The 26,102-nt window shown below is 46.0% G+C and overlaps 1 protein-coding gene across 3 annotated transcripts in view; it reads right to left on the minus strand.

The window, feature by feature from the left end:
* Positions 1-18,942: 18,942 nt before the first annotated feature.
* The window catches only part of coro7 (coronin 7), a 28,623-nt gene continuing 21,463 nt past the window's right edge, over positions 18,943-26,102 (minus strand). The window contains exons 7-8 of one of the 3 annotated variants that reach the window (XM_052508456.1): positions 21,531-21,581; positions 18,943-18,969 (exon numbers count right to left, since the gene is read on the minus strand). In XM_052508456.1, coding sequence (XP_052364416.1) covers positions 18,958-18,969; positions 21,531-21,581 — 63 coding nt within the window. In that variant the 3' untranslated portion in view covers positions 18,943-18,957. Of the gene's footprint in view, positions 18,970-19,183; positions 19,218-19,730; positions 19,873-21,530; positions 21,582-26,102 lie in introns of those variants that run through there. The other 2 variants (XM_052508455.1, XM_052508454.1) reach the window with 2 other exon arrangements.

Consider the following 26,102-nt stretch of genomic DNA (forward strand, 5'->3'; position numbering starts at 1 on the left):
AAAAGTGCATTGAAATGACGTAGGAACTGTGCACACTTCAGAGAGGTGTGGAGGAAGTTTGTCTGACGGGTCGGAGCGGTGGGCCAGTAACCGGATAGTTGCTTGATCAAATCCCTGAGCCAACAAGACAAAAATCTGTTGTTCTGCCCTTGAGCAAGACAGTTAACCAACAACAACCGCTCCCCAGAGCGCCGATGTCAATTAAGGCAGGTACACCCGCACCTTTCATTCAGATGTGGAAAGTATTCACACCCCTTTACTTTTTCCACATCGTTACATTACGGCCTTATTCCAAAATGTATTAAATACGTTTTTTCCTCCTCAATCTGCACACAATATCCCATAATGACAACGCGAAAACAGGTTTTTAGAAAAACCTTATTTACATAGGTTTTCAGACCCTTTGCTATGAGCCTCGAAATTAATCTCAGGTGCATCCTATTTCCATTGATTATCCTTGAGATGTTTCTACAACTTGAGGTCCACCTGTGGTAAATTCAACTGATTGGACATGATTTGGAAAGACACACACCTGTCTATATAAAGGTCTCACAGTTGACAGTGCATGTCAGAGCCAAAACCAAGCCATGAGGTCGAAGGAATTGTCCGTAGACCTCCGAGACAGGATTGTGTCGAGGCACAGATCTGGGGAATGGTACAAAAACATTTCTGCAGCATTGAAGGTCCTCAAGGACACGGTGGCCTCCATCATTCTTAAATGAAGAAGTTTGGAACCACCAAGACTCTTCCTAGAGCTGGCCCCCCAGCCACACTGAGCTATCGGGGGAGAAGGGCCTTGGTCAGGGAGGTGACCAAGAACCCGATGGTCACTCTGACAGAGCACCAGAGTTCCTCCGTGGAGATGAGAGAATCTTCCAGAAGGACAACAATCACTGCAGAACTCCACCACTCAGGCCTTTATGGTAGAGTGGCCAGACGGAAGCCACTCCTCAGTAAAAGGCACATGACAGCCTGCTTCGACTTGCCCAAAAGGCACCCAAAGACTCTCAGACCATGAGAAACAAGATTCTGAATGCCAAGCGTCACATCTGGAGGAAACCGGGCACCATCCCTACGGTGTGGGGATGTTTTTCAGCGGCACAGACTGGGAGACTAGTCAGGATCGAGGGAAAGGTGAACGGAGCAAAGTACAGAGAGATCCTTGATGAAAAGCTACTCCAGAGTGCTCAGGACCCCAGATTGGGGAGAAGGTTCACCATCCAACTGGACAACAACCCTAAGCACACAGCCAAGACAACGCAGGTGTGGCTTTGGGACAAGTCTCTGAATGTCCTTGAGTGGCCCAGCCAGAGTCCAGACTTGAACCCAATCAAACAATCTCTGGAGAGACCTGAAAATAGCTGTGTAGCAACGCTCCCATCCAACCTGACAGAGCTTGTAGTGTCACTCCCAAGAAGACCCAAGGCTGTAATTGCTGCCAAAGGTGCTTCAACAAAGCACTGAGTAAAGAGTCTGAATACTTATGTAAATGTGATATTAAAAAATATATATTATACATTTGTAAAAATGTATAAAAATCTGTTTTTGCTTTGTCATTATGTCGTATTGCGTTTAGATTGATGAGGGGAAAACACGATTTAATACATTTTACTGCACTGTAGGTAGGTCAACTGTCTGTATACACCTTACACACCTGCGTCCAACTCCAGTAACAGCAATGTAATATCTACTGTACAAGCTGCATCACATTCATCTAAAATAGCCAATAATAGCCACTACATCAACCGTTATTTAGATAAGGCTGAGGGAAACAGACCTTTGGATCTGGGAGCTCTGCGGCACTCACCACAGTTACGTGATGAGTGGATCTGGGAGCTCTGCGGCACCACAGTTACGTGATGAGTGGATCTGGGAGCTCTGCGGCACCACAGTTACGTGATGAGTGGATCTGGGAGCTCTGCGGCACCACAGTTACGTGATGAGTGGATCTGGGAGCTCTGCGGCACCACAGTTACGTGATGAGTGGATCTGGGAGCTCTGCGGCACCACAGTTACGTGATGAGTGGATCTGGGAGCTCTGCGGCACCACAGTTACGTGATGAGTGGATCTGGGAGCTCTGCGGCACCACAGTTACGTGATGAGTGGATCTGGGAGCTCTGCGGCACCACAGTTACGTGATGAGTGGATCTGGGAGCTCTGCGGCACCACAGTTACGTGATGAGTGGATCTGGGAGCTCTGCGGCACCGCAGTTACGTGATGAGTGGATCTGGGAGCTCTGCGGCACCACAGTTACGTGATGAGTGGAGCTGGGAGCTCTGCGGCACCACAGTTACGTGATGAGTGGATCTGGGAGCTCTGCGGCACCACAGTTACGTGATGAGTGGATCTGGGAGCTCTGCGGCACCGCAGTTACGTGATGAGTGGATCTGGGAGCTCTGCGGCACCACAGTTACATGATGAGTGGATCTGGGAGCTCTGCGGCACCACAGTTACGTGATGAGTGGATCTGGGAGCTCTGCGGCACCACAGTTACGTGATGAGTGGAGCTGAAACTAAACCCCCAAACACCGTTACACACACAGATGGCAACACCGCACCACAGAAGAAGGAAAATAAATCATTATAGTGTGTGTGTATGTGAGAGAAAGTCTGGACAACTCACCACTTCAGACACACACACACACTTCCCCCCCCCCCCCGCCTCACGTAGGGGAGAATTGAGGTCCAATTTGTATTTGTATTTTTTATTTAACTAGGGATGTCAGTAACCAAGGATCATCATTGTGTGGGCTGGAGGCCGTTGTGGCTGCAGGCTGCAGGCTGCTATGGTGCTCTGAATTTCACAGGCCTGCCATGTTAATAGGTAGTTTACCAACAGGACTGTTATTATTACAGTCGTGGCCAAATGCTTTCAGAATGACACAAATATATTTTTGTCAGATGTTACTATGGAACTGAAGTATAATAACAAGCATTTTATAAGTGTCAAAGGTTTTTATTGACAATTACATGAAGTTGATGCAAAACGTCAAAATTTGCAGTGGTGACCCTTCTTTGTCAAGACCTCTGCAATCTGCCCTGGCATGCTGTCAATTAATTTCTGGGCCACATCCTGACTGATGGCAGTCCATTCTTGCATAATCAATGCTTGGAGTATGACAGCATTTGTGGGTTTTTGTTTGTCCACCCGCCTCTTGAGGATTAACCACAAGTTCTCAGTGAGTGAGCCCACTCCCTTGGCTGAGAAGCAACCCCACACATGAATGGTCTCAGGATGCTTTACTGTTGGCATGACACAGGACTGATGGTAGCGTTCACCTTGTCTTCTCCGGACAAGCTTTTTTCCGGATGCCCCAAACAATCGGAAAGGGGATTCATCAGAGAAAATGACTTTACCCCAGTCCTCAGCAGTCCAATCCCTGTACCTTTTGCAGAATATCAGTCTGTCCCTGATGTTTTTCCTGGAGAGAAGTGGCTTCTTTGCTGCCTTTCTTGACACCAGGCCATCCTCCAAAAGTCTTCGCCTCACTGTGCGTGCAGATGCACTCACACCTGCCTGCTGCCATTCCTGAACAAGCTCTGTACTGGTGGTGCCCGATCCCGCAGCTGAATCAACTTTAGGAGACGGTCCTGGCGCTTGCTGGACTTTCTTGTGCTCCCTGAAGCCTTCGTCACAACCATTGAACCGCTCTCCTTCAAGTTCTTGATTATCCGATAAATGGTTGATTTAGGTGCAATCTTACTGGCAGCTATTTCCTTGCCTGTGAAGCCCTTTCTGTGCAAAGCAATGATGACGGCACGTGTTTCCTTGCAGGTAACAATGTGAACAATGATTCCAAGCATCACCCTCCTTTTGAAGCTTCCAGTCTGTTCGAACTCAATCAGCATGACAGAGTGATCTCCAGGCTTGTTCTCGTCAACAATCACACCTGTGTTAACGAGAGAATCACTGACATGATGGCAGCTGGTCCTTTTGTGGCAGGGCTGAAATGCAGTGGAAATTCAGTTCAAAGAGGGACTTTGCAATTAATTGCAATTCATCTGATCAGTGATCACATCTGATCACTCATAACATTCTGGAGTATATGCCAATTGCCATCATACAAACTGAGGCAGCAGACTTTGTGAAAATTAATATTTGTGTCATTCTCAAAAATGTTGGCCACGACTGTACACTAGCACATGTTATACGCTCACTGACTAGTGTGTGTTATGTAGAAAACAGCAAGCTGATGAGGAAGGAAAACAGGCTAGCTTCATTGCACCACCATTGGTTAGCCCATAGAAGGTCAGGGGCATATTCATTATGACATATTGTAGCACAACTAAAATAATAGCACTTATTAAATGGACAAATTCAGGTAGTCCCTACCTCTTTCAGTCCGTTTTCATCCGTTTGCTGCCTAATGAATACGACTCAGCTAACTAACATACTCTGAGTATTAAGCAACATTACTCTACGGTTCATTTCCTTAAGGTCCACTAAGGTCGATCTCAGCTGAGTCCTGCGGCCTGCTCTTAGCTCGCATTGGGGCCCTGCTCCCAGCTCCACCGCGGGGTCTGCTCCCAGCTCCACCGCGGGTGCCTGCTCCCAGCTCCACCGCAGGGGTCTGCTCCCAGCTCCACCGTGGGAGTCTGCTCCCAGCTCCACCGCGGAGTCTGCTCCCAGCTCCACCGCGGGGTCTGCTCCCAGCTCCACCGGGGGAGTCTGCTCCCAGCTCCACCGTGGGAGTCTGCTCCCAGCTCCACCGTGGGAGTCTGCTCCCAGCTCCACCGTGGGAGTCTGCTCCCAGCTCCACCGTGGGGTCTGCTCCCAGCTCCACCGTGGGGGTCTGCTCCCAGCTCCACCGTGGGAGTCTGCTCCCAGCTCCACCGTGGGAGTCTGCTCCCAGCTCCACCGTGGGGGTCTGCTCCCAGCTCCACCGTGGGGTCTGCTCCCAGCTCCACCGCGGGGGTCTGCTCCCAGCTCCACCGCGGGGTTCTGCTCCCAGCTCCACCGTGGGGTCTGCTCCCAGCTCCACCGCGGGGTTCTGCTCCCAGCTCCACCGTGGGGGTCTGCTCCCAGCTCCACCGTGGGGTCTGCTCCCAGCTCCACCGTGGGGTCTGCTCCCAGCTCCACCGTGGGGTCTGCTCCCAGCTCCGCTCTGATGCCCAGTGACTTAGATCTCTGATGACAGTTTAACTCTCTGAGGTGCTCAGTATTCCACTTGCCTGTCAGTATCGGTATACCATCATCGTGATTTAGATCAAATTCCAATCCCAAGAAAAGCAAAGCAATGGGGGGTGGGGGGGTGTGTGTGTGTGTGTGTGTGTGTGTGTGTGTGTTTTCGCATGTTAGTGTGTAACTCCGCAATGAGCTAAAATGTTGACACTAGAGGAAAAACACCTTAACCACAAAAGCTACAACTCACAAACACACACATCAGTTCACACACACATTCCCCAAACCCACACACTTCACAAATAACCCAGCAGTGTACTGCCTCATTACCAACACAACACAGGGGAGAGAAGAGATCTACAATGAACAGACACACCTAGTCCAACCAGGTATACACAACCCTGATCTGATGACGGAAAGACTGACGGAGGCTAAATGGTTTCTGGGCCCATATTCATACAGCGTCTCAAGAGTAGGAGTCCTGACCTAGGATCAGGTGCTCCCTGTCCAGATGTTATTCATTATGATCTAAAAAAGGCTAAACTGATTCTAGATCAGCACTAATTGGTCTCTCTGTGTCGTCTCAACAGCTCCAGTAACAAAAGGGTAAATACAGTAGAACAGCATCATGATCTGTAGTTTGGATATGAAGGATGAAGCAATGACTTTAAACGGTAACACATATGTATCAAGAACACATTCAGGGAGACCAATTATGTAGAATGTGGTTACATCACAGAAACCGAGGACAATGTTGACATGATCTTCAACACACACAATACCACATTATTAAGACATAATGACGAGAAACAAATTCCCTCCAAAACAACAACGGCCCAAGTGAGCTGGGCTCTTACAACAGAAGAATCACACCATCCACCGCATCCCCCGCTAATCGGCAACCTATTCCCCATCCAGGAAAAGGGCTCCAATTTCAGACCCAACCCAGGAAAGCATGGCTCAGTGTGGCTCTGCCTCTGCCATCTTGGCTCCAGGTGTTGCCCACGTGTTGTGCACTAGGCTTAATTAGCTGGAAACTGACGGTCCCGAGGCTGCAAGCGCATTAATGAGCCCTCCGCTCCCAAACAACACACACATGTTGCAGTCAGAATCGAGCTGCGAGAGCTTTCTCTGTCTTTCTGTGCCAGCTGGCACACACACACACACACACACACAATCCCCTTGCCTCACTCCTCAAAAAGAACACTTCACCAGCATAAGCTCACTGAAATACACACACACACACACACACACACACACACACACACACACACACACACACACACACACCTCTGTTCATTAGCTTAACCAGCTGGAACCTCTATAACCCTCTCCTGAAGCCCGACCCAGAGTCCCCTCCTGGAGCCAACCCACTGCACTCCATTCTGTCACCTCCCCCTCTAACAGAGCTCCTCTCTGTTGGGACCAGGATCCTCCCATAATCATTAGCTGATTAGCTCAACTCCCTGCAAATACACTAACTGACACACAAACACAATCTCATAGACACACCCACACACAAACATCATGATCTCATAGAAACAAAGAAACAAAAACAACTCTCTCTCTCAGATAATGAACAAGCTTAACTTCCCAAACTTTCCAAAATGTCCTGCACACAAAGCACAGTAGTGAACATTCTCTATTTAATTCCACATAAGAAGTGCACTCCAACAGACTGGAGAGGAAGGACCCTGTCATAGAATCTAGATGAATAATAACTGGCTTCAGCACAGGGATGAATGGAATAACCATATGATGTTATTATATGACTCTGTGCAGGAAATATTTAGGACAGTAAAATCCCATCTTCATTAAACGTCATTCCTTCCATACAAGCTAGATCCTTTTAAACCAGAACTGACACTGGAGGAGAGGCAGTAGGCAAGACTGTCCCAAATGGCACCCTATTCCCTATATACTGCGCTACTTTTCACCAGAGTTCGGGATCCGGTCAAAAGCAGTGCACTACATAGGGAATAGGGTGCTGTTTGGGATGCGGCCCAGGCAGTAATACAGGGAGCTACAATAGGCAAGCAAAAAGGGATGGGGGAGAATGAATGGGGCAACATCTGGGTAGAGTTAGCCGGTAGCCATTAGCAGGCCCTGCTCACACTTACAGGCCTGAGGCCAACAACATTGGACACTTTATGGAACACAAAGCCTTCACTATCTCATCCTGGAATATCCAAGGCCTGAGGCCATCTGCCTTCGGCCTAAAGAGCAGGAACCTGGACTTCACCAAAGAAATCGGAAATGCAGACATTGTCATCCTACAAGAAACATGGTATAGAGGAGACGGACCTACTGGTTGCCCTCCAGGTTCCAGAGAGCTGGTAGTCCCATCCACCAAACTACCAGGTGTGAAACAGGGAAGGGACTCAGGGGGTATGCTAATTTGGTATAGAGCAGACCTAACTCACTCCATTAAATTAATCATAACAGGAACATTTTACATTTGGCTAGAAATTCAAAAGGAAATTATCTTAACAGAGAAAAATGTCCTCCTGTGTGCTACCTATATCCCCCTACTAGAATCCCCATACTTTAATGAAGACAGCTTCTCCATCCTGGAGGGGGAAATCAATCATTTCTAGGCCCAGGGACATGTAATAGTCTGTGCCAACCTAAATGCCAGAACCGGACAAGAATCTGACACCCTCAGCACACATGGGGACAAACACCTGCCTGGAGGTGAGAGCATTCCCTCCCCCATACACCCCCCTAGGCACAACATCACCAACAAAAACGGGTCACAACTCCTGCAGCTCTGTCACACGCTGGGTATGTACATAGTCAATAGTAGGCTCAGAGGGGACTCCTATGGTAGGTACTAGAGGTCGACCAAATAATCGGAATGGCCGATAAATTAGGGCCGATTTCAAGTTTTCATAACAATCGGAAATCGGTATTTTAGGGCCCCGATTTTGCCCTATACCTTTATTTAACTAGGCAAGTCAGTTAAGAACACATTCTTATTTTCAATGACGGCCTAGGAACGGTGGGTTAACTGCATTGTTCAGGGGCAGAACGACAGATATTTACCTTGTCAGCTCAGGGGATCAAATCTTGCAACCTTTACAGTTAACTAGTCCAACGCTCTAACCACCTGCCTCTCATTGCACTCCACGAGGAGCCTGCCTGTTACGCGAATGCAGTAGAAGCCAAGGTAAGTTGCTAGCTAGCATTAAACTTATCTTATAAAAACAATCAATCAATCATAATCACTAGTTATAACTACACATGGTTGATGATATTACTAGTTTATCTAGCGAGTCCTGTGTTGAATATAATCGATGCAACGCTGGGGGATGATTTAACAAAAGCGCATTTGCGAAAAACCACAATCGTTGGACGACTGTACCTAACCATAAACACCAATGCCTTTCTTAAAATCAATACACAGAAGTATATATTTTTAAACCTGCATATTTAGCTAAAAGAAATCCAGGTTAGCAGGCAATATTAACCAGGTGTAATTGTGTCACTTCTCTTGCATTCATTGCACACAGAGTCAGGGTATATGCAACAGTTTGGGCTGCCTGGCTCATTGTGAACTAATTTGCCAGAATTTTACATAATTATGACATAACATTGAAGGTTGTGCAATGTAACAAGAATATTTAGACTTAGGGATGCCACCCGTTAGATAAAATACCGAACGGTTGCGCATTTCACTGAAATAATAAACGTTCTGTTTTTGAAATGATAGTTTCCGGATTTGACCTTATTAATGACCAAAGGCTTGTATTTCTGTGTATTATGTTATAATGAAGTCTCTGATTTGATAGAGCAGTCTGACTGAGTGATAGTAGGCAGCAGCAGGCTCGTGAGCATTCATTCAAACAGCACTTTAGTGCATTTTGCCAGCAGCTCTTCACAAGCACAGCGCTGATTATGACTTCAAGCCTATCAGCCTAATGGCTGGTGTAATTATTACAAATACATTTGAATTATTATTTTTATTTTATTTAATTTTTTAACAAAATAAGATGTGCTTTTGGTCCGAAATGTTTAAAACGTCAGTATAAACCATGTGATATAGGATTACGCGGAGGGAAGAGGAAGGTGAGGTGCGGGGGTCGGGAGCATCAATCATAAGGGTCACAGGTACAGGTTAGTACAGTTCAGATTGCAGATGCGCATCTCTTTCGATTTAGATTTCACTCTTCAGGACGAGCATTGTAGCCTGGTCCCAGATCTGTTAGTGCAGCACAGCCAACTCCCATGGCAGCATAAACAGATCTGAGTCCAGGTTATGAGTGCAATAAAACAAAATGGTACACACACGAACGCACACACACAAATGCGCACACACACATCCATGTTAATTTGAATAGCATTATAACTGTTATAGTTCAGGTTCTTTAGAGGTTTCTGATTCCTTAAAAAGGTCTAAATTACTTAACAGGTTTTCCCTTTTTTCTTCATCCAAATAATGTATTCTCACACAAACCGTCTTTCAGCGCTGCCAAAGAATGAGATGTTGATACTTCCTTGAGAATAAAAAGTGTTTAGGGTCAGAGAACATCTAACACCAGCACATCATGTGGTATCACGTCAACATTGTGAAACACGAAATACAACATCCATAAAGTACAGAATGGGAACTATCCAAGAAAACGTCAAAGCTAGTACACACATTCCCCATTACACAAGGAATCAATCTAACCATGTTTCTAACAGTGCTTTTTAATACACCCAGTCACGCTGTCCGCTGGACTTGAAATTGAACAGCAATGGCCCAATTCAGAAGTGGCTAGATGGTTACTATAGCAACCTTGTTAACTGTGAACTTTGTCTGAAAACAAACAGGTTTAATAAGTGGACTGTGTTTCCAAGACTGATTCCTCTTCTCCCATTGTAAACGTGTGGGTGCGTTTCCAACAAAAATTCCTCTTCCATCCCGGTTGTAAACATGTCATGGCTGAACTATCCCACAGTCTACCTACCCAGATATGGGCTTCTCCTCAACAACAACTTTGACCTCAGTTTTTTCCTTTCTGGATTATAGGCTCATAGATAATACAGTTCAACAAGATAACACAGACAGCAATCAATAAACACATCATGTAGTACAGTACAGTGTTGGGGAATGGAGCCACAGAGATCAGACTTAATGCCGACCTGGCATTCTGTAGTAGGGTTTAATGCTGGCCTGCCACTCTGTAGTAGGGTTTAATGCTGGCCTGCCACTCTGTAGTAGGGTTTAATGCTGGCCTGCCACTCTGTAGTAGGGTTTAATGCTGGCCTGCCACTCTGTAGTAGGGTTTAATACTGGCCTGGTACTCAGGACGGACTGTTATCACTGTAGTCTCTGTAGTAGGGTTTAATGCTGGCCTGGTACTCTGTAGTAGGGTTTAATGCTGGCCTGCCTGGTACTCTGTAGTAGGGTTTAATGCTGGCCTGGTACTCTGTAGTAGGGTTTAATGCTGGCCTGGTACTCAGGACGGACTGTATCACTGTAGTCTCTGTAGTAGGGTTTAATGCTGGCCTGGTACTCAGGACGGACTGTATCACTGTAGTCTCTGTAGTAGGGTTTAATGCTGGCCTGGTACTCAGGACGGACTGTATCACTGTAGTCTCTGTAGTAGGGTTTAATGCTGGCCTGGTACTCAGGACGGACTGTATCACTGTAGTCTCTGTAGTAGGGTTTAATGCTGGTATCACTGTAGTCTCTGTAGTAGGGTTTAATGCTGGCCTGGTACTAGGGTGGTCTCTTAGTAGGGTTTAATGCTGGCCTGGTACTCAGGACGGACTGTATCTGTAGTCTCTAGGGTTTAATAGTCTCTGTAGTAGGGTTTAATGCTGGCCTGGTACTCAGGACGGACTGTATCACTGAGTCTCTGTATCACTAGGGTAGTCTCTGTAGTAGGGTTTAATGCTGGCCTGTATCCACTCTGTAGTAGGGTTTAATGCTGGCCTGGTACTCAGGACGGACTCTGTAGGGTTTAATCTGGCCTGTAGTAGGGTTTAATGCTGGCCTGGTACTCAGGACGGACTGTAGTCTCTGTAGTAGGGTTTAATGCTGGTCTCTGTAGTAGGGTTTAATGCTGGCCTGGTACTCAGGACGGACTGTATCACTGTAGTCTCTGTAGTAGGGTTTAATGCTGGCCTGTACTCAGGACGGACTGGCCTGCCACTCTGTAGTAGGGTTTAATGCTGGCCTGGTACTCAGGACGGACTGTATCACTGTAGTCTCTGTAGTAGGGTTTAATGCTGGCCTGGCCTGGTCAGGACGGACTCTGTAGTAGGGTTTAATGCTGGCCTGGTACTGTATCACTGTAGTCTCTGTAGTAGGGTTTAATGCTGGCCTGGCCTGGCCTACTCAGGACGGACTGTATCACTGTAGTCTCTGTAGTAGGGTTTAATGCTGGCCTGCGTCTCTGTAGTAGGGTTTAATGCTGGCCTGGTACTCAGGAAGGACTGTATCACTGTAGTCTCTGTAGTAGGGTTTAATGCTGGCCTGGTACTCAGGACGGACTGTATCGCTGTAGTCTCTGTAGTAGGGTTTAATGCTGGCCTGGTACTCAGGACGGACTGTATCACTGTAGTCTCTGTAGTAGGGTTTAATGCTGGCCTGCCACTCTGTAGTAGGGTTTAATGCTGGCCTGGTACTCAGGACGGACTGTATCGCTGTAGTCTCTGTAGTAGGGTTTAATGCTGGCCTGGTACTCAGGACGGACTGTATCGCTGTCGTCTCTGTAGTAGGGTTTAATGCTGGTACTCAAGAGAGACTATCGCTGTATCCACTGTGGTCGTCGCCCTCATGCTGAAGATGGGGATTCACATTAAAAGAGACAAAAATATGAATTTCTCTCAAATGTGGAAGTTAAAAGTTTTGTTCTTGACCTTTTAATATTTCTGACGTGTCTACTATGTGTCTAACCCGGAGATTTGAGTCAAAATCAATCTATAAGAGTCTGTGTTCGTGCCTGCGTTCGTGTGTGCATGCATGTGAACATGCTCAGATGCCTGCATACACACGTCTATCCATGCATAGTGTAGTAGAACTATAGAACTGTAGTAGAACTACTGCTAAGGGAATCTGCAGTATGATCTGAGCTACTTTGCGGCCAAGAGGAATGTTTTTCCAACTGGATCGGGCCGGCTTCCCGGTGCACCTTCCAACTCTCCCATTAGAGTGCACAAGGACGCACAGAGCTCCGAGCTTCCGGACACTGTGATGAATAAGAGTATCTCCAGATGCTGCACTTGATTAATTTATTACAATTGTTTCTTCCAATTATTGCTAAACATGCACCTGTTAAGAAATTGACTCCATGGATAGATGAGAAATTGAAAAACTGTATGGTTGAAAGAGATGGGGAAAATGGAGTGACTAGTTTGTGTGGGAGAGGTGGAAAAATGATTGTAATTGATCAATAATGACAAACCTCCTGCCATTGACAACTTAGATGGAAAGCTACTGAGGATGGTAGCGGACTCTATAGCCACTCCTATCTGTCATATCTTTAATCTGAGCCTAAAGGAAATTCTTTGTCCTCAGGCCTGGAAGGAAGCCAAAGTCATTCCACTACCCAAGTAAAGTGGTGTTTACTGGTTCTTACAGCAGACCTATCAGCTTGTTGCCAGCTCTTAGCAAACTGTTGGGGAAAAATGGTGTTTGACCAAATACAATGCTAGTTCTCAGTAAACAAATTGACAACAGATTTTCAGCATGCATATAGAGAAGGGCACTCAACATGTACTGCACTGACACAAAATACTGATGATTGGTTGAAATAAATTGATAATAAGAAGACTGTGGGAACTGTACTGTTAGATCCTAGTGCAGCCTTTTATATTATTCACCATAACCTCTTGTTGAGAAAACTGATGTTTTATGGATTTTCAAACTGTGCCATATCATGGATTCAGAACTATATATATCTAATAGAAATCAGAGGGTTTTCTTTAATGTCAAACATGTAAAGTGTGGTGTACCACATGACAGCTCTCTAGGCCCTTTACTAGTTCTATTTTTACCAATGACCTGCCATAAGCATGAAATAAAGCCGGTGTGTCAATGTACGCTGATGATTCAACCATATACATGTCAGCAACCACAGCTAATGAAGTCACTGAAACCCTTAACAAGAGAGTTGCAGTGAGTATTGGAATGGGTGGCCAGTAATAAACTGGTCCTGAACATCTCTAAAACGAAGAGCATTGTATTTGGTACAAATCATTCCCTAAGCTCTAGACCGTAGCTGAATCTGGTAATGAATGGTGTGGCTGTTGAACAAGTTGAGGAGCCTAAATTACTTGGTGTCACCTTAGTTTACAATCTTTCAGATTCAAAACATATAGATTCAATGGTCGTAAAGCTGGGGAGACGTCTGTCCGTAATAAAGAGATGCTCTGCTTTTTTGACACCACACTCCAAAAAGTCTTTCAGGCTCTAGTTTCGACTTATCTTGAATATGCAAGTGCTGCAAAGTGCTGTTCTGTATGTTCATGTCTCATGTTCTGTGTTGACCCCAGGAAGAGTAGCTGCTGCTTTCACACCAGCTAAAGGGGATCCTAAGAAAATACCAAATACCAAAATACATCATAATCAAGGGACAACAACAACGGAAGGAGGACAAAACCAGTGGTGAAATCTATTGGTTAGCCTCTAGGTCTCTCTGCCTGTCTATTTTCACCCTCCCTGCCTCCCTCCCTATACCCCACCTCTTCTATTTCACAGCTCTTCCCTCTGGCCCAAAACAGTAATACTGTATAAGTTACTCTAGCCACAGTCAGCCACAGAGCCTCATTGTCATGGCAGCCAGAGTCCACACCGTCTGGAAGCTAGCCCACCATGCCCACTGCTAGTGTGGACTTCCTGTAACGACAAATGTGAGTCTGAATGACCATGAGATCCACATACGCACACACCTCCTATAAAGAAAAATAAGATTCTGAGCAGTGACACACACACCTCCTATAATGAAAAATAAGATTCTGAGCAGTCACACACACACACACACACACACACACACACACCTGTAATGAAAAATAAGATTCTGAGCAGTCACACACACACACCTCCTATAAAGAAAGATAAGATTCTGAGCAGTCACACACACACCTCCTATAAAGAAAAATAAGATTCTGAGCAGTCACACACACACACCTCCTATGAAGAAAAATAAGATTGAGCAGTCACACACACCTCCTATAAAGAAAAATAAGATTGAGCAGTCACACACACCTCCTATAAAGAAAAATAAGATTCTGAGCAGTCACACACACACCTCCTATAAAGAAAAATAAGATTCTGAGCAGTCACACACACACCTCCTATAATGAAAAATAAGATTCTGAGCAGTCAGTCACACACACCTCCTGTAATGAAAATAAGATTCTGAGCAGTCACACACACACACCTCCTATAAAGAAAGATACGATTCTGAGCAGTCACACACACACACCTCCTATGAAGAAAATAAGATTGAGCAGTCACACACACCTCCTATAAAGAAAAATAAGATTCTGAGCAGTCACACACACACCTCCTATAATGAAAAATAAGATTCTGAGCAGTCACACACACACCTCCTATAATGAAAAATAAGATTCTGAGCAGTCACACACACACACCCCTCCTATAATGAAAAATAAGATTCTGAGCAGTCACGCGGACACAGACACAGACACAGACACAGACACAGACACAGACACACACACACCATGTATGTTTAAAGTTACAGGGGAGAGAGGTTCGAGAGAGGGGAGTGTCCGGTCTCAGTAATGCAGTTGACTGGTGTGTTTTCACTCCTTTGCCCTACTCACTCTCCTCCAAAACCCATTCCAGGCCCTCTCTAATTTCACCAAAGCCCAAATGGAGGAATCTGGCCAGAGAAACCAAACCATTCCCTTTCCTGTCTCCCTCTCTCCTCTTCCCTGCCAGGGACCACAGCCTCCGAATCTGCAGCCAGCTCTGGCCCAAAAGTATGAGGAGTATTTTCAGCTCTGTAATTCCAACACACACACGGATGGGACACAAACACAGGCACGTGCACCACACCAAACCTTGTAACTAAGTATGGGCAGGGAAGAGGCCTCGCTAGGGAGGTCAGTAAGATGCCTCTAGGAAGGGAGACAGACATTTTGGGGATGATTAGGGAAAGTACAGAGCCATGGGGAGAGACAGATAAATATCAGGTGTTTCTATAAGAAACAAAAAAAGGGGACAGTAAACAAGCACTGAAAGGTAGTCAAATGTAAAATACGGGTGTTTTCACATAGAATCATCTTTAAAAGAACCAATCTCAGTCCTCTTTAAAGTGACTCAGTCCTCTTTGGGTTGACATTTCTATGTTTAGAAGGGAACCAAGATCTTTTTCCAAAATTCACTCAATACACTTCTTTACAAATTGCAGGACAAGCCATGTAATCAGAACATGTTGTTATCAGACTAACATTTTGAAAGCTAATAGATTGCAATTATTAGACTCATAATGTAATCACACGATACAATTAATGTGAAAATATTATCGGTAACAGAATTAATAGCAGATGAATAACTGCAGATTAAATCATGCTGTAATTGAAAATTGTACAGCCAATGCAGGCTACTGCCCCTTATATAAGAGCTAGAATTGATTTTAGTGATTCCCACCAAATATGTTGTGGTCTTCTCACACCATTCAAACCCCCACAATCAAATAAACAGCTTAAAGATCTCTCTTAGCCTACAGGACCGAGTTTGGGAAGACCTGATCTAGTGTGTGGTGCGAGAATAATAACAACTCAGACCACATCACGAGATGGCCTCAGTTGGGTTCTCTTCATGGGCTCTTGGAGGGGTCTGAGTTCCTGCACTACTTCACAAAAAATGAAGCAAACTGCACTGAGTTCACAAACATTGTCTGAAAGGGACCAAGTGGAAAACATCCAAAGATCAAAACGATACGTTTCAGAGTGAGAGATTCTGAGAACACACACACACACACACACACACACACACACACACACACACACACACACAACCTGTGCCAGCTATCTAAATGTACACTATGTGTGCAGCATGCGTGCGTGCATGCACACACACACACGCAGTTGGAATACGGCTCTTCCTGTCCGAAGCTTAAATTACCCAGCAAGCTCTCTTTCCCCATAAATACAGCAAAAATCACAGCTACAATTACTGTCTATATATTTACTCCACCTGCCTATAAGGGAACATAATCATGTCCATCCTAACCTTAATTTAGGGGTAGGTTAAGAGCAAAACACACATTTTCGATTTCATACATTTTCCCGATAAAGAGCATTTTGACTTGGCAGCTTGGCCTTAGTGGGAACCAGAGAGATGGTGATATACTGTAGCTAGAAGCTGGGTGGAAGCTACATGTAGCATGGTTGCCCCATATGGTTATGCTTAAGCAAACAAACTGCCGTAACGAAGGTTAAGGCTTTAGAAAGAGTAGGCTGAAGCACACCCAAGTTTGGCATCTCGGCTACGGTTGAACTAGCCTGGTCCCAGATCTGTTTGTGCCATCTTGCAAACTCATATGGTGATTGTCATGCCAAATGAACATCGCAACAGTTTGGCGTCCAGGCTACGGTTGAACAGGACACGTCAAAAATCTGCTCCATATGTCCCTGGATGGTACTGTACTGAATGAAAGCTAGTCCAGTCAACAGTGCTTTAGCAAGCAAACTCCTCTAACAACCACTTCACCCAGGTTTGGCTTGGGGTGGAATCAGGACAGGCTCCAAGATATAGCCCTGGATGGTACTGCAGCACTGAACGCCTGCTGAACGATGACATGATTTGTTTAGTGAAGTCAAAACACTTCATCACTTCTCACCTCCTTTAGAGGAGATCCTCTCTTTAATAGTTACCAGCTTTCCTCCAGACCTGGGTTCAAACACTACTGGAAATCATTTCAAATACTACATTATGTGCTAGATTGAGCTGGTCTCACTTAATGGGCCAATAGTCTAGTCCCAAAAGTATAAACCATGGCCATTTTGCACTCCAGGCGGGCTAGAGAAAAAATTTGTATAGAGCCTCGTTATTGTTATTTATTGTGTTAGAAAATGAGCAAATAGAAAACACTTTTTACTTCGCATTGTTGGAAAAGGGCTCATAAGTAAGCATTTCATGGTAAAATCTACACCTGTTGTATTCACCACATATGACAATTTGATTTGAAAGCGTTTGAACCAGGGCGGCTTTCCTCCGACAGAAGATTGTGGTGCAGTGTTCCGTGGCCTCAGTTGATGAGGAAACCATGGCTCAGTCATGAAGAAAACAACTAATTGTTTTTATCTATGAGGGTAGCAACATACACAGACAAAGTTCAGACCGTTTTGAGACCGGTACTGTTTATATTGTGGCCTCGCCGGCAATTCGCTTCCATCAAATCATGACAGAACAGACAGAGTTGTTACAATGCATTGTGGGGGCAGAAGACAAGACAGAAACCCTAGTGGAATGCATCTTAAAAGACCCACTCTATCATTTAAAAACAACAAAACAGGAGCCCTACCACTTGACTTGATATAAGCCTCAGAGATGGGGCTGGAGAAATGTTACCACTTAAAATCATAGATGGAGCTTTGGACAGCATGCATAAGGGATATCCTTCAACAACCAATGAGTATCATTCATTTAAAATATCAAAACTGTTAATATCAGTACCCCTTTAAGTTTGACATAAACAATCAATCAATCTGGGGGCATCACAAAGACATCTGTGGGCATCACAAAGACACCTGGGGGCATCACAAAGACACCTGGGGGCATCACAAAGACACCTGGGGGCATCACAAAGACACCTGGGGGCATCACAAAGACACCTGGGGGCATCACAAAGACATCTGGGGCATCAAAGACATCTGGGGCATCACAAAGACATCACAAAGACATCTGGGGGCATCACAAAGACATCTGGGGCATCACAAAGACATCATGCATAAGGGGGGGCATCACAAAGACATCTGGGGGCATCACAAAGACATCTGGGGGCATCAAACAAAGACATCTGGGGGCATCACAAAGGGGGCATCACAAAGACATCTGGGGCATCACAAAGGGGCATCACAAAGACATCTGGGGCATCACAAAGACATCTGGGGCATCACAAAGACATCTGGGGGCATCACAAAGACATCTGGGGGCATCACAAAGACATCTGGGGGCATCACAAAGACATCTGGGGGCATCACAAAGACATCTGGGGCATCACAAAGACATCTGGGGCATCACAAAGACATCTGGGGCATCACAAAGACATCTGGGGCATCACAAAGACATCTGGGGGCATCACAAAGACATCTGGGGGCATCACAAAGACATCTGGGGCATCACAAAGACATCTGGGGGCATCACAAAGACATCTGGGGCATCACAAAGACATCTGGGGCATCACAAAGACATCTGGGCATCACAAAGACATCTGGGGCATCACAAAGACATCTGGGGCATCACAAAGACATCTGGGGGCATCACAAAGACATCTGGGGCATCACAAAGACATCTGGGGCATCACAAAGACATCTGGGGCATCACAAAGACATCTGGGGGCATCACAAAGACATCTGGGGGCATCACAAAGACATCTGGGGCATCACAAAGACATCTGGGGGCATCACAAAGACATCTGGGGCATCACAAAGACATCTGGGGCATCACAAAGACATCTGGGGGCATCACAAAGACATCTGGGGCATCACAAAGACATCTGGGGCATCACAAAGACATCTGGGGGCATCACAAAGACATCTGGGGCATCACAAAGACATCTGGAGGCATCACAAAGACATCTGGGGCATCACAAAGACATCTGGGGCATCACAAAGACACCTGGAGGCATCACAAAGACATCTGGGGCATCACAAAGACACCTGGAGGCATCACAAAGACATCTGGGGCATCACAAAGACATCTGGGGGCATCACAAAGACATCTGGGGGCATCACAAAGACATCTGGGGCATCACAAAGACATCTGGGGGCATCACAAAGACATCTGGGGGCATCACAAAGACATCTGGGGGCATCACAAAGACATCTGGGGCATCACAAAGACATCTGGGGCATCACAAAGACACCTGGGGGCATCACAAAGACATCTGGGGGCATCACAAAGACATCTGGGGGCATCGCAAAGACATCTGGGGGCATCACAAAGACATCTAAAACTAAACCGCCGTCGGTTTCCCCCAGATTTCATTGTGATGCAGTGAATGTCTGTCAGATCCCCAGTGTTAACTGAAATGTAATGCTGTGTGTAATACTGTGTTTAACAGTACTCTGAGACCCATGTATACTTTAGATTCACACCCACCAGCTGTGTGTTAGGATGAACCACTGCTCTGCTCGTTAAAGTCTACTCTACCATCTAGCATGGTGTTAATGGGAGTGGTGCTCCTTCTCACGTTCTCCAGAGAGACATCTGAAACCTGTCAAGGGGGCTGAGATGATGGGGCTTTCTGGTTTAACTATTGCACACTTATCAGGTCATCTTGATGAATATGAGAGTGTGAGTGTGTGAGTGTGAGTGTAAGTGTGAGTGTTTCCAAAGCCCTGGGTCATGAGTTCCAGACATGTGGACCCTTCACAAAGAACCTTTAAATGAGCAAACTGAAAACATTCCAGCAGGTTTTACTTCAGTTTCACAATGTTCTTTATCCAAACGCATCGAGAGATCTAAGGAATTCAGTCATTTGAGTAGCAGTTCATTTCTAACAATGGTCCCATTGCCAAACGCATCCACAACCTGAAGTAATATTCCATGGGAGTGCTGTCCTGTTGGTTAAAAGCAGGAGATGTCATCAGAAAGGTTCTCCAGTGTCTGACAGATTGACACACCCGAGGTAAATATTGTACTGGAGGGTTCAAACACTTGGACTGGAGCCAGTTATCCTCTCTCACATTGATTCAGCAAACACGCTCACAGTAAATAGACACACACACAGAGACTCATGTACACAATGCCCAAGGCCACGTACAGAAAAATCCATATGGAACTTTTCTCAACTTCCTTTAAGACAAAGCGCATGATGTCAGTCGGCACAGAGGCCTGTGAAACAGTAATCCTTTTACAAAGGTGTCATAGCCACGCACACACACACACACACACACACACACACACACACACACACACACACACACACACACACACACACACACACACACACACACACACACACACACACACACACACACACACACACCCTCTTTGGCAGTGAGCTGTCCTCCAGGTATTTACACCCGGGCGGTGGGCGCTGAGCGGTGTGTAATATTTAATCTGCTGGCTAGAGCATGTATTGTTTTTCCAGCCAGTCTCTGTTTACAGAAGACAGAGGGAGACTAACACAGGGACTATAACACTAATGAAATCTCTCTGGGAAGTCCCCTTGATGTCTGCTGCCAAAAAGTGAGAGAATAATTTCTCAATGTTGCACACACACATACAGGAGGGTTTGCGTGTGCCCCCTCCTCATTCCTGCTGGTTGTGATGGAGTACCATTGGAAAGGAAAGGGGGTACCTAGTCAGTAGTACAACTGAATGCTTTCAACTGAAATGTGTCTTCCACATAACTCAACCCCTCTGAATCAGAGGTGCGATTGGCTGCCTTAAATCAACATCCACGTCTCCCGCGCCCGGGGAACAGTGGGTTAACTGCCTTGCTCAGGGTTGATTGGCCAAAAGCTGGGACTGAGATGCCATCGTCAACAACTCCGATAAATCCCAGTAAGGAAGTAACCAGAGGTCACAGAGGTTCAAGGTCACACCAACAACACCATTCCTAATGTTTCCCTTGGTTCCCACGGGTAACTAACTTGTGTACAGTCCTAATGAATCAATACTTAGATAAATCAGGAGGAGGGACAGTGGTGAGAGCTTTGGGCCAAAGCCACCATGTTTTTCAGTGGGACTAGGTCATCTTTCCCCTAGGTACAGATCTGGGATCAGCTTCCCCTCAACCAATCCTAATCTTAACCATAAGTGAAGAAAATTCACACCTGAGCAAAGACCAGCATGTAGGGGCAAGTTCACCCTACACCATCCCACCACAGAGTGGGGCAAGGCAGACTGACAGGGCAGCTTCCAGAGGGAAGGGTCAGGAGGTCGGCCATTATAAATCAACACAGAGGAGATGGAGAGCTGACCGTGCCTGTAGTTCTCCATCTTGTGAAGTGTTACAGAGACACACAGAGTAACACGCTTTAACCCTCTGATACCTGGTCCGGCAGGCTGACCTCCGCTGACCTCCAGGACAAAGTCAGAGAGCCAGGTCACAGTCATACAGAATGCATAACCCCTGTCCTCTGTTAATCTACCCATTCATTCTATGAGCTCTGTCAAGCAGCATACATTCACTGGATGGATGGCAATGAATGATGCTTCTGGTTAGTTCTTGTGGGTTAGAGGAGATGTGGAGTTCAGTATAGTAACTTACCTGAACAGGTGTCAGCTGGGCTCTGGGGTCAAAGACTCGCAGCTTTTTGTCCTAGAAAACAAAAAAGATGTGTATTGGGGTTACTTGGAAAATGACACAGAAGTACTTAAATGAACGCTACAAGACAATGTTGACAGATCTTTAGATTTGAATCAGAAGCCCAAACTGATTGGTCCCTTTCTTACTCTTCTAAATCATGACAGGCATATGGAACTGAACAACACCAGAAAATGTTAGCATGGTCTTAAACAGTGCAACACAGCATTCTCCTGGTATTTGTAGAAGCCAACCATGATTACAGTGAACCACTATAAAATCTTGAAATAACTAACCCACAGTCCATGAAATGACTGACGATTTCATTTCAGCAGACACCAATACACTCACTGGACAGTTTATTAGGTACAACACTCCATTCACAAAAATGGTTCACTCCTACAGATAATGAGTCACGTGTCTGTGTCTGGCTGTATAAAACAGGCAGACAGGCATCGAGTCATTCAGTGGGCAAAACCAGTGGCCTAAGCGACTGAGCGTGGTATGATCATCGGTGCAAGGCGTGCACCGGTTCCAGTATCTCAGAAATGTCCGGCCTCCTGGGCTTTTCACGGCGCAGTACAATAATAACGGCAGTACAACTCATCAGTCCTTGTCACAGATGCACTATTGCAGCAGACATCCACACAGGGTTCCACTCCTATCAGCTAAAAACATGAACAAGTGGCTCCAGTGGGCACGTGATCACCAATAGTGGACAATTGAGAAGTGGAAAAACATTGCCTAGTCCGACAAACCCTGGTTCCTGTTGCATCATGCTGATGGTGGAGTCAGGATTTGGCGTAAGCAGCATGAGTCCATGGCCCCATCCTGCCTGGTGTCAACGGTACAGGCTGGTGGCGGTGGTGAGGGGAATGTTTTCCGGGCACGTTAGGTCCCTTGATACCAATTGAGCAATGATTCCATTACCCAAAGAATTCAGGCTGTTCTGGAGGCAAAGGGAGTTCCGACCCGGTACTAGATGGGTGTACCTAATAAACTTTCCTTGGAGTGTATTAAAAACTAAAACATTTTTTAAGTGAGAAGTTGGGGGGATTGGTCTGAAGCCAAAAAAGATAGGAAATTCACATGAGCATCACAACGCCTACTCCATCCATGCTCTACCAAGGTTTTCCAGCACATAGCTACTGTAGTAGATCAAAGCTATGTTGGTATATTGTACTTCAAACAAGGTGAATGCAGGTTGCTTAGGATTCAAACTTTCTCTGACTATATCACAGGAGCCAGGAGTTACGGCAGACTATGTAACTGGAGGCACAAGGTGTTCCTGACCATGTGGTCTGAACCGGTAAAACTCTGGGCCCTGAATATGTATCAGATCTGACTGATCCTCAGCCCTTTTCCATAGAACATCTCAGAGTAGGAGATGCTGATCTAGGATCAGGCCCTACCTGTCCAAATAATGGTAGTCATTATGATCTAAAAGGACAAACTGATTCTAGATCAGCAGTCCTACTCTGTGACGCTTTATGAATCATAGAGCAGTAATTCAGTGATCCGTCCTTGCCCCATTGTGTCCCCCCCAACCCCCCTTTACCCTACCCCCCTTCACTTCACCCCCACTGGCCCTCAGCATACGGCAGTAATCAGGCCAGACAATCAGAGAGGGGTTCCTCTGTGATTGCGAGGAAATGGGGTGTAATGGGAACCGGCTGTGGCCGGGGACACTCCTGTCCTGGTGTGTATGTGTGTGTCACTCAATATGACACAGGGCTCAGATATCAGTGAAACACTGATAGAAACATACAGCATAATAACAGGTAACAACTGTAATAACCCTCAGACCAAACACAACCCCCACCAAGACATCAAGGCATGTCAGAAAGAATCAGGGCAATGACACTGACTGATACAAGGACTCAGGTTTTTGTGCACTTACACAGTGAAAGCACAAACACACACACACACAACCAGAAAACAGACAGGCAGACCGGCATTAACCTTTCTGTGAGACACACACACACACCCCAGCTGAAATCAAAGTTGAAGAAAGTGATTGTTGAGAGGAAGTGGTTCCCCTGGCCTTGCCTTCAAAGACCCAGTTCAAAGTGTGTGTGTGTGTGTGTGTGTGTGTGTGTGTTTTCCCCCAGCAGTCCCCACTATGGATGATGGATTTATTTGCTGTTCACTGCTTGGAATAACAAACAGGGGTTTTCCTAATTCTAAAGCTGTGTGTGTGTGTGTGTGTGTGTGTGTGTGTGTGTGTGTGTGTGTGTGTGTGTGTGTGTGTGTGTGTGTGTGTGGTGACAGCCCACCCACAGGTTAGTGTAGCCTAAGGCTGTGGCATTGGGCCTCTGTGACCCAGGCTGAAGCCAGGGCTCAGAGACCACAGTGTCAGGCCCTGTCCCAACAACACACAGACCAACACACACACAGCAGGGAAAACACAGCAGACAAGGCAGGGTGGACAGATCATCAACCATCGCCTCGAGAGACTGGCTGCCCTTACTGACCTTAACACACTACACACACACACACACCCGCAAACACACACACACCACCCTTGTCAAAAGAGAACTATTCAGTGTTCTAACAACAAACAAAATCATCTGCCGGAGGGGAAACTATCTGGCCGCAAACAGCTGGATGAGTGTCAGTCCCATGCAATGTGCCCACTAGTATAAACAGCTGGATGGGTGTCAGTCCCATGCAATGTGCCCACTAGTATAAACAGCTGGATGGGTGTCAGTCCCATGCAATGTGCCCACTAGTATAAACAGCTGGATGAGTGTCAGTCCCATGCAATGTGCCCACTAGTATAAACAGCTGGATGAGTGTCAGTCCCATGCAATGTGCCCACTAGTATAAACAGCTGGATGAGTGTCAGTCCCATGCAATGTGCCCACTAGTATAAACAGCTGGATGAGTGTCAGTCCCATGCAATGTGCCCACTAGTATAAACAGCTGGATGAGTGTCAGTCCCATGCAATGTGCCCACTAGTATAAACAGCTGGATGAGTGTCAGTCCCATGCAATGTGCCCACTAGTATAAACAGCTGGATGAGTGTCAGTCCCATGCAATGTGCCCACTAGTATAAACAGCTGGATGAGTGTCAGTCCCATGCAATGTGCCCACTAGTATAAACAGCTGGATGAGTGTCAGTCCCATGCAATGTGCCCACTAGTATAAACAGCTGGACGAGTGTCAGTCCCATGCAATGTGCCCACTAGTATAAACAGACAAACTCAAACAGTCCCTCATAACCTCCTGACAATAACCTATTGGCTTTAAACACACACACGTGATCCACCCTCTCATAGACACACAGATGGGGTGGCCACACTCTCCCTAACACAAACACAAGTGTGTGTGTGTATGTGTGTGTGTGTGTGTGTGTGCGCAGAGTCTGCAGCTGTTTAATCAAAGTGGCATAGAAAGAAAATCATTCTCAAGCTGTTGTTAATGAGTTCAACCCTGCTGTATAGCTTTCACACACATGCACACAGCCAACCTCCCCTTTCCAGTTGTCCATGGCAACTCCCCACAAAAAACAGTGTCAATCCCCAGTGACTGACTGTCCAGACTGTGTGACATCAGGAGGAGTTGGGTCACACACTGATAATAACTAATAATATTTCTTTATCATGGGAGTGTGTGTGTGTGTGTGTCTATTAAAACGGAGCTGGATAAAAAGTATATTCAATATGAAGCGAAAGGGGAATATCTGCTCACTGTTTTGAACCCATAATGTGAAAAACCCACATTAACAGAAGCTACAAGACTCCATAGAGAGGTCATACCTGTTGCTGCAGATGCTATAAGACTCCATAGAGAGGTCATACCTGTTGCTGTAGAAGCTACAAGACTCCATAGAGAGGTCATACCTGTTGCTGTAGAAGCTACAAGACTCCATAGAGAGGCCATACCTGTTGCTGTAGAAGCTACAAGACTCCATAGAGAGGTCATACCTGTTGCTGTAGAAGCTACAAGACTCCATAGAGGTCATACCTGTTGCTGCAGATGCTATAAGACTCCATAGAGAGGTCATACCTGTTGCTGTAGAAGCTACAAGACTCCATAGAGAGGTCATACCTGTTGCTGTAGAAGCTACAAGACTCCATAGAGGTCATACCTGTTGCTGCAGATGCTATAAGACTCCATAGAGAGGTCATACCTGCTGCTGTAGAAGCTATAAGACTCCATAGAGAGGTCATACCTGTTGCTGCAGATGCTATAAGACTCCATAGAGGTCATACCTGCTGCTGTAGAAGCTACAAGACTCCATAGAGAGGTCATACCTGCTGCTGTAGAAGCTACAAGACTCCATAGAGAGGTCATACCTGCTGCTGTAGAAGCTATAAGACTCCATAGAGAGGTCAACTGCAGACTATAAGACTGAGGTCATACCTGTTGCTGCAGAAGCTATAAGACTCCATAGAGAGGTCATAACTGTTGCTGCAGACAACAGCATGGGGAGAAAGTGAAAGAGGCTGTTCAGTACATGAAGACAGAGGTAGTGAGAGAGGAATGGGATAGGAACTGTTTCTCTTTTTGGAGTAGGATTGATGGAACAG

Source organism: Oncorhynchus keta, unplaced genomic scaffold (assembly GCF_023373465.1).
Source record: "Oncorhynchus keta strain PuntledgeMale-10-30-2019 unplaced genomic scaffold, Oket_V2 Un_contig_3627_pilon_pilon, whole genome shotgun sequence".
Classification (NCBI taxonomy): Eukaryota; Metazoa; Chordata; class Actinopteri; order Salmoniformes; family Salmonidae; genus Oncorhynchus; species Oncorhynchus keta.